Raw genomic sequence first — 9878 nt, forward strand, 5'->3', positions numbered from 1 at the left:
TAACCCAAACCCCTAACCCTGACCCTCAGACAGGTAACCTAACTAACCCAAACCCCTAACCCTGACCCTCAGACAGGTAACCTAACTAACCCAAACCCCTAACCCTGTCCTCAGACAGGTAACCTAACTAACCCGAAACATGACCCTAACCCTGACCCCAGACAGGTATTGTCTAATGTTCTGAGTAGGGTTGAGCTTTTCAATTCCAGTAACTTTAAAACAATTCCCAGGTTTTTCTAACTCTAAATCACGTAGAAGCGACGGTACTTAGTCGCCCTGCGTCCCTCCAATGTAATTCTCATTGGACAGTTACTTTAATCAAGCCTGTCCGTAGAAATAGATAGAGGACTCTAGATGGATAAAACCCGTTTTAGCATGGGCATTGCCAAGGGCTTCCACCATTTTAAAGTAACCAACTGGGTAGGGTTTCCTATTGGTTGGGTGCGATCAGCCAATGATCAGAGCATTGTGTTTTTCATATTGGGTTGCCTATGATTTGTAAATGGCTTTAAGCTATATCACTGCCATCTAGTGGCCACACTTTGAAATGGAGATAGCCTCAATGGTGCTGTCCGTGCTGTCACAGGTTCCATAATGGCACAGATACAAAGATCAGTCCTCTATCATAATGAGCCCGTCCGTGTGTGATTCCAGTCCTCTATCATAATGAGCCCGTCCGTGTGTGTGTGATTCCAGTCCTCTATCATAATGAGCCCGTCCGTGTGTGTGATTCCAGTCCTCTATCATAATGAGCCCGTCCGTGTGTGTGATTCCAGTCCTCTATCATAATGAGCCCGTCCGTGTGTGTGTGATTCCAGTCCTCTATCATAATGAGCCCGTCCGTGTGTGTGTGATTCCAGTCCTCTATCATAATGAGCCCGTCCGTGTGTGATTCCAGTCCTCTATCATAATGAGCCCGTCCGTGTGTGTGTGATTCCAGTCCTCTATCATAATGAGCCTGTCCGTGTGTGTGTGATTCCAGTCCTCTATCATAATGAGCCCGTCCGTGTGTGTGATTCCAGTCCTCTATCATAATGAGCCCGTCCGTGTGTGTGTGATTCCAGTCCTCTATCATAATGAGCCCGTCCGTGTGTGTGTGATTCCAGTCCTCTATCATAATGAGCCCATCTGTGTGTGTGATTCCAGTCCTCTATCATAATGAGCCCGTCCGTGTGTGTGTGATTCCAGTCCTCTATCATAATGAGCCCGTCCGTGTGTGTGATTCCAGTCCTCTATCATAATGAGCCCATCCGTGTGTGTGTGATTCCAGTCCTCTATCATAATGAGCCCGTCCGTGTGTGTGATTCCAGTCCTCTATCATAATGAGCCCGTCTGTGTGTGTGATTCCAGTCCTCTATCATAATGAGCCCATCCGTGTGTGTGTGATTCCAGTCCTCTATCATAATGCGCCCGTCCGTGTGTGTGTGATTCCAGTCCTCTATCATAATGAGCCCGTCCGTGTGTGTGTGATTCCAGTCCTCTATCATAATGAGCCCGTCCGTGTGTGTGATTCCAGTCCTCTATCATAATGAGCCCGTCTGTGTGTGTGATTCCAGTCCTCTATCATAATGAGCCCGTCCGTGTGTGTGTGATTCCAGTCCTCTATCATAATGAGCCCGTCCGTGTGTGTGTGATTCCAGTCCTCTATCATAATGAGCCCGTCTGTGTGTGTGATTCCAGTCCTCTATCATAATGCGCCCGTCCGTGTGTGTGTGATTCCAGTCCTCTATCATAATGAGCCCGTCTGTGTGTGTGATTCCAGTCCTCTATCATAATGAGCCCGTCCGTGTGTGTGATTCCAGTCCTCTATCATAATGAGCCCATCCGTGTGTGTGTGATTCCAGTCCTCTATCATAATGAGCCCGTCCGTGTGTGTGATTCCAGTCCTCTATCATAATGAGCCTGTCTGTGTGTGTGATTCCAGTCCTCTATCATAATGAGCCCGTCCGTGTGTGTGTGATTCCAGTCCTCTATCATAATGAGCCCGTCCGTGTGTGTGTGATTCCAGTCCTCTATCATAATGCGCCCGTCTGTGTGTGTGATTCCAGTCCTCTATCATAATGAGCCCGTCCGTGTGTGTGATTCCAGTCCTCTATCATAATGAGCCCGTCTGTGTGTGTGATTCCAGTCCTCTATCATAATGAGCCCGTCCGTGTGTGTGTGATTCCAGTCCTCTATCATAATGAGCCCGTCCGTGTGTGTGTGATTCCAGTCCTCTATCATAATGAGCCCGTCTGTGTGTGTGATTCCAGTCCTCTATCATAATGCGCCCGTCCGTGTGTGTGTGATTCCAGTCCTCTATCATAATGAGCCCGTCCGTGTGTGTGTGATTCCAGTCCTCTATCATAATGAGCCCGTCTGTGTGTGTGATTCCAGTCCTCTATCATAATGAGCCCGTCCGTGTGTGTGTGATTCCAGTCCTCTATCATAATGAGCCCGTCCGTGTGTGTGTGATTCCAGTCCTCTATCATAATGAGCCCGTCCGTGTGTGTGATTCCAGTCCTCTATCATAATGCGCCCGTCCGTGTGTGTGTGATTCCAGTCCTCTATCATAATGAGCCCGTCCGTGTGTGTGTGATTCCAGTCCTCTATCATAATGAGCCCGTCCGTGTGTGTGATTCCAGTCCTCTATCATAATGAGCCCGTCTGTGTGTGTGATTCCAGTCCTCTATCATAATGAGCCCGTCCGTGTGTGTGTGATTCCAGTCCTCTATCATAATGAGCCCGTCCGTGTGTGTGTGATTCCAGTCCTCTATCATAATGAGCCCGTCTGTGTGTGTGATTCCAGTCCTCTATCATAATGCGCCCGTCCGTGTGTGTGTGATTCCAGTCCTCTATCATAATGAGCCTGTCTGTGTGTGTGATTCCAGTCCTCTATCATAATGAGCCCGTCCGTGTGTGTGTGATTCCAGTCCTCTATCATAATGAGCCCGTCCGTGTGTGTGTGATTCCAGTCCTCTATCATAATGAGCCCGTCTGTGTGTGTGATTCCAGTCCTCTATCATAATGAGCCCGTCCGTGTGTGTGTGATTCCAGTCCTCTATCATAATGAGCCCGTCCGTGTGTGTGATTCCAGTCCTCTATCATAATGAGCCCATCCGTGTGTGTGTGATTCCAGTCCTCTATCATAATGAGCCCGTCCGTGTGTGATTCCAGTCCTCTATCATAATGAGCCCGTCTGTGTGTGTGATTCCAGTCCTCTATCATAATGAGCCCGTCCGTGTGTGTGTGATTCCAGTCCTCTATCATAATGAGCCCGTCCGTGTGTGTGTGATTCCAGTCCTCTATCATAATGCGCCCGTCTGTGTGTGTGATTCCAGTCCTTTATCATAATGAGCCCGTCCGTGTGTGTGATTCCAGTCCTCTATCATAATGAGCCCGTCTGTGTGTGTGATTCCAGTCCTCTATCATAATGAGCCCGTCCGTGTGTGTGTGATTCCAGTCCTCTATCATAATGAGCCCGTCCGTGTGTGTGTGATTCCAGTCCTCTATCATAATGCGCCCGTCTGTGTGTGTGATTCCAGTCCTCTATCATAATGAGCCCGTCCGTGTGTGTGATTCCAGGCCTCTATCATAATGAGCCCGTCTGTGTGTGTGATTCCAGTCCTCTATCATAATGAGCCCGTCCGTGTGTGTGTGATTCCAGTCCTCTATCATAATGAGCCCGTCCGTGTGTGTGTGATTCCAGTCCTCTATCATAATGAGCCCGTCTGTGTGTGTGATTCCAGTCCTCTATCATAATGCGCCCGTCCGTGTGTGTGTGATTCCAGTCCTCTATCATAATGAGCCCGTCTGTGTGTGTGATTCTAGTCCTCTATCTATCATAATGAGCCCGTCCGTGTGTGTGTGATTCCAGTCCTCTATCATAATGAGCCCGTCTGTGTGTGTGATTCCAGTCCTCTATCATAATGAGCCCGTCCGTGTGTGTGTGATTCCAGTCCTCTATCATAATGAGCCCGTCCGTGTGTGTGTGATTCCAGTCCTCTATCATAATGAGCCCGTCCGTGTGTGTGATTCCAGTCCTCTATCATAATGCGCCCGCCCGTGTGTGTGTGATTCCAGTCCTCTATCATAATGAGCCCGTCCGTGTGTGTGTGATTCCAGTCCTCTATCATAATGAGCCCGTCCGTGTGTGTGATTCCAGTCCTCTATCATAATGAGCCCGTCTGTGTGTGTGATTCCAGTCCTCTATCATAATGAGCCCGTCCGTGTGTGTGTGATTCCAGTCCTCTATCATAATGAGCCCGTCCGTGTGTGTGTGATTCCAGTCCTCTATCATAATGAGCCCGTCTGTGTGTGTGATTCCAGTCCTCTATCATAATGCGCCCGTCCGTGTGTGTGTGATTCCAGTCCTCTATCATAATGAGCCCGTCTGTGTGTGTGATTCCAGTCCTCTATCATAATGAGCCCGTCCGTGTGTGATTCCAGTCCTCTATCATAATGAGCCCGTCCGTGTGTGTGTGATTCCAGTCCTCTATCATAATGAGCCCGTCCGTGTGTGTGTGATTCCAGTCCTCTATCATAATGAGCCCGTCCGTGTGTGTGATTCCAGTCCTCTATCATAATGAGCCCGTCCGTGTGTGTGTGATTCCAGTCCTCTATCATAATGAGCCCGTCCGTGTGTGTGTGATTCCAGTCCTCTATCATAATGAGCCCGTCTGTGTGTGTGATTCCAGTCCTCTATCATAATGAGCCCGTCCGTGTGTGTGTGATTCCAGTCCTCTATCATAATGAGCCCGTCCGTGTGTGTGATTCCAGTCCTCTATCATAATGAGCCCATCCGTGTGTGTGTGATTCCAGTCCTCTATCATAATGAGCCCGTCCGTGTGTGTGATTCCAGTCCTCTATCATAATGAGCCCGTCTGTGTGTGTGATTCCAGTCCTCTATCATAATGAGCCCGTCCGTGTGTGTGTGATTCCAGTCCTCTATCATAATGAGCCCGTCCGTGTGTGTGTGATTCCAGTCCTCTATCATAATGCGCCCGTCTGTGTGTGTGATTCCAGTCCTCTATCATAATGAGCCCGTCCGTGTGTGTGATTCCAGTCCTCTATCATAATGAGCCCGTCTGTGTGTGTGATTCCAGTCCTCTATCATAATGAGCCCGTCCGTGTGTGTGTGATTCCAGTCCTCTATCATAATGAGCCCGTCCGTGTGTGTGTGATTCCAGTCCTCTATCATAATGAGCCCGTCTGTGTGTGTGATTCCAGTCCTCTATCATAATGCGCCCGTCCGTGTGTGTGTGATTCCAGTCCTCTATCATAATGAGCCCGTCTGTGTGTGTGATTCCAGTCCTCTATCAATCATAATGAGCCCATCCGTGTGTGTGTGATTCCAGTCCTCTATCATAATGAGCCCGTCCGTGTGTGTGTGATTCCAGTCCTCTATCATAATGAGCCCGTCCGTGTGTGTGATTCCAGTCCTCTATCATAATGAGCCCGTCCGTGTGTGTGTGATTCCTAAAGCTCCAGCACCGCCAGGAGAGGGCGTTGCAGCGTTACGACGACACAGAGAGCGAGATCGCCCAGCTGCTGTCGCGCCACGCCAACGAGACCACAGCTCTGCGGGAACGTCTACGGCGGACACAGGAGAGGGAGCGGGACGCTGAGAGGCGACTCAAAGACACGCAGGTACGGAATGCCAGAGGGCTCATACTGGCCAGATCTAAATACAGAAAGTGTTTGCTTTTTGTAGAAGAGTGAAAATAAATAAAATTGGTTTAAGTGTGAGCTGACCAGAGGTGTCTGTCTGTCTGCCTGCCTGTCTGCCTGCCTGCCTGACTATCTGCCTGTCTATCTGTCTGTCTATCTGTCTGCCTGTCTATCTGTCTGCCTGTCTGACTGCCTGTCTATCTGTCTGCCTGTCTGACTGTCTGCTTGTCTGCCTGCCTGTCTATCTGTCTGCCTGTCTGTCTGCCTGCCTGTCTGTCTGCCTGCCTGCCTGCCTGCCTGCCTGCCTGCCTGCCTGCCTGCCTGCCTGCCTATCTGCCTGGCTGTCTGCCTGTCTGACTGTCTGTCTGCCTGCCTGTCTATCTGTCTGCCTGTCTATCTGCCTGGCTGTCTGCCTGTCTGCCTGTCTATCTGCCTGTCTATCTGTCTGCCTGTCTGCCTGTCTGTCTGCCTGCCTGCCTGCCTGCCTGCCTGCCTGCCTGCCTGCCTGTCTATCTGTCTGCCTGTCTGTCTGCCTGCCTGCCTGCCTGCCTGCCTGCCTGTCTGTCTATCTGTCTGCCTGTCTCCCTGTCTGTCCTCCATCGTCCCTCCAGGAGCAGCTGCAGCGTAGCCAGTCGTCCCTGGGTCGTCTGAGGCGTCTGGCGGAACAGCAGGAGCTAGGCCCCAGGGAGGAGCTCACCAGGAGACTGGAGCAGGAGAAGGCCAAGGACCAGGAGAACCAGCTGAAGATCAAGGTACTGTAGCTAATAATACACTACAGTTAAGTATGCTGATTGTTAGACTCCTGTTAAACAAAGATCACACATCACAGAGCTCTAAAGGTGAAGGACAGGACACTAGCTCACACACACACACACACACACACACACACACACACACACACACACACACACACACACACACACACACACACACACACACACACACAGAGTAGTACCTATCCTCTTGGTGTTGTTGTCTATGTTCCTGGGCGATGGTTTCATTATGCGGTTGCCATAGGTTATTGTAGGGGCGATAAGCTAACAAGGCTGTAACGTTTGCTGTATGGACGGTTCGTGCAACTCAATGTTGACAATATAGCGAGCCCACATCCTTCCACAAAGCACAGCTAGCTAGTCAAGTAAATAGTCCAACACCAACCTGTATAATACGTTAGCTAGCGTTAGCTAACGTTACTCCATACACTAGTCAATCTGGCTTGCTTAGCGATGTACACTGAACCAAAAATATAAACGCAACGTATAAAGTGTTGGTCCCGTGTTTCATGAGCTGAAATAAAATATTCCAGAAATGTTCCATACGCACAAAAAGCTTATTTCTCTAAAATGTTGTGCACAAATGTATTTACGTCCCCGTTAGTGAGCATTTCTCCTTGCCAAGATAATGCATCCACCTGACAGGTGTGTCATATCAAGAAGCTGATTAAACAGCGTGATCATTACACAGGTGCACCTTGTGCTGGGGACAATAAAAGACCACTCTAAAATGTGCAGTTTTGTCACACAACACAATGCCACAGATGTCAAGTTGAGGGAGCGTGCAATTGACATGACTGCAGGAATGTCCAACAGAGCTGTTGCCAGAGAATTTAATGTTCAGTTCTCTACGCCTCCAACGTTTTAGAGAATTTGGCAGTATGTCCAACCGACCAGCCCAGGACCTCCACATCCGGCTTCTTCACCTGCGGGATCGTCTGAGACCAGCCACCCAGACAGCTGATGAAACTGTGGGTTTGCACAACTGAAGAATTTCTGCACAAACTGTCAGAAACCGTCTCAGGGAAGCTCATCTGCGTGCTCGTCATCCTCACCAGGGTCTTGACCTGACTGTAGTTCGGCGTCGTAACCGTCTTCAGTGGGCAAACACTCATCTTCGATGGACACTGGTAAGCTGGAGAAATGTGCTCTTCACGAATGAGTCCCGGTTTCAACTGTACCGGGCAGATGGCAGACAGCGTGTATGGCGTCGTGTGGGCGAGCGTCAACGTTGTGAACAGAGTGCCCCATGGTGACGGTGGGCAGGCATAATCTACTGACAACGAACACAATTGCATTTTATTGCTGCCAATTTCAATGCACAGAGATACCATGATGAGATCCTGAGGCCCATTGTCGTGCCATTCATCCACCGCCATCACCTCATGTTTCAGTATGATAATGCACAGCCCCATGTCGCAAGGATCTGTACACAATTCCTGGAAGCTGAAAATGTCCCAGTTCATCCATGGCCTGCATACTCACCAGACATGTCACCCATTGAGCATGTTTGGGTTGCTCTGGATCAACGTGTGCGACAGCGTGTTCTAGTTCCCGTCAATATCCAGTAGCTTCGCACAGCCATTGAAGAGGAGTGGGACAACATTCCACAGGCCACAATCAACAGCCGGATCAACTCTGTGTGAAGGAGATGTGTCAAGCTGCATGAGGCAAATGGTGGTCACACCAGATACTGACTGGTTTTCTGATCCACGGCCCTACCTTTTTTTCTTTTGAAGGTGTCTATGAACAACAGGTGCATATTTATATTCCCAGTCATGTGAAATCCATAGATTAGGGCCTAATGAATTTATTTCAGTTGACTGATTTCCTTATAAAATCTTTGAAATTGTTGCGTGTTGCGTTTATATTTTTGTTCAGTGTAGCTAGCTAACGTTACAGCCCTTACCTTACTCATTCATTCAGTACGCTCCCTCCTATGTCAATCAATTTTTTTCCTTTTCATTATAATCCACATTTGCGCTGACTGATTAACTCAGTGTCAAATTACTTTTCAATGTATTCCCAAATCAGGGAAGTCGCCATCCAAGTAAAAAGTAGCCAGGTTAAACAACAGCAGCAAACATCATGAAAAGAATAATGGGCAGATGTTGCACATTCCAGGTGTGGAAATCTCTTAGAGACTTACCCAAGAAGACTCACAGCTGTAATCGACGTCAAAGGGGTTTCTAACCCGTATTCAGGGAAGCTGAATACTTATGCAACGACTATATTTTAGTTATTTAATTTGTATTAGTCTAACTTCGACGTGACTTATTGTTGACAAAAAAATGACAATTCAATCCATTTTAATCCCACCTTGTGACACTCTAAAATGTGAAGAAATCCAAGTGGTCTGAATACTTTTGCAAGGTGTATGTTGGTCTGTTGTACTTCAAACAATGTTGCTTGAGATTCAAACCTTCTCAAACAGCCTAATTCATACTCTTCAGAGGGATAATGGACTTTACAGTGTCCTGCTATTAAAATATTATATATATATATATTTCACTTCACCAATTTGGACTATGTTGTGGATGTCCTTTACATGAAATCCAAATAAAAGTCCAAATAAAAAATCCAAATAAAAATCAATTTAAATTACAGGTTGTAATGCAATAAAATAGGAAAAACACCAAGAGGGGTGAATACTTTTGCAAGGCAGTGTATATACAGTACCAGTCAAAAGTTTGGACACACCTACTCATTCCAGGGTTTTTCTTTATTTTTACTATTTTCTACATTGTAAAATAATAGTGAAGACATCAAAACTATGAAATAACACACATGGAGTCATGTAGTAACCAAAAAAGTGTCAAACAAATAAAAATCTATTTTATATTTGAGATTCTTCAAATAGCCACCCTTTGCCTTGATGACAGCTTTGCACATTGGTGTGAGTGTGTGTTTGTAGGATCTGGAGCGCAGAGTGGAACTGAGCAGCAGCAGTTACCAGAGACAGTTGGCCACAGAGAGGAGGAAGACCATCAGTACCCAGGACCAGGTCTCAGTCCTACAGGGGGAGGTGGAACGACTCAGCAACAAACTCAAGGTACACACACACACACACACACACACACACACACACACACACACACACACACACACACACACACACACACACAAAGGCACACACACACACACGAAGGCACACACACACACACACACACACACACACACACACACACACACACACACACACACACACAGACAGACAGACAGACAGACAGACAGACAGACAGACAGACAGACAGACAGACAGACAGACAGACAGACAGACAGACAGACAGACAGACAGACACTGTACGTTGCGTTATAGAAGATCATTGACCTGTATACTCCATGTATTGTATATCACTGGTACAGTGCGTTCTGAAAGTATTCAGACCCCTTGACGTTTTCCACATTTTGATACGTTACAGCCTTATTCTAAAATTGATTAAATTGTTTTTTTCC

The 9878-nt window shown here is 47.6% G+C and overlaps 1 protein-coding gene across 1 annotated transcript in view; it reads left to right on the forward strand.

The window, feature by feature from the left end:
* LOC311108701 (lebercilin-like) overlaps positions 1–9878 on the forward strand; it is a 33813-nt gene that overhangs the window by 6248 nt on the left and 17687 nt on the right. The window contains exons 4-6 of the mRNA XM_084151421.1: positions 5464–5628; positions 6261–6401; positions 9337–9474. Of these exons, the coding sequence (XP_084007547.1) occupies positions 5464–5628; positions 6261–6401; positions 9337–9474 (444 nt within the window). The remainder of the gene's footprint in view (positions 1–5463; positions 5629–6260; positions 6402–9336; positions 9475–9878) is intronic.

This window comes from Coregonus lavaretus (assembly GCF_964263955.1).
Source record: "Coregonus lavaretus genome assembly, chromosome: 33".
NCBI lineage: Eukaryota > Metazoa > Chordata > Actinopteri > Salmoniformes > Salmonidae > Coregonus > Coregonus lavaretus.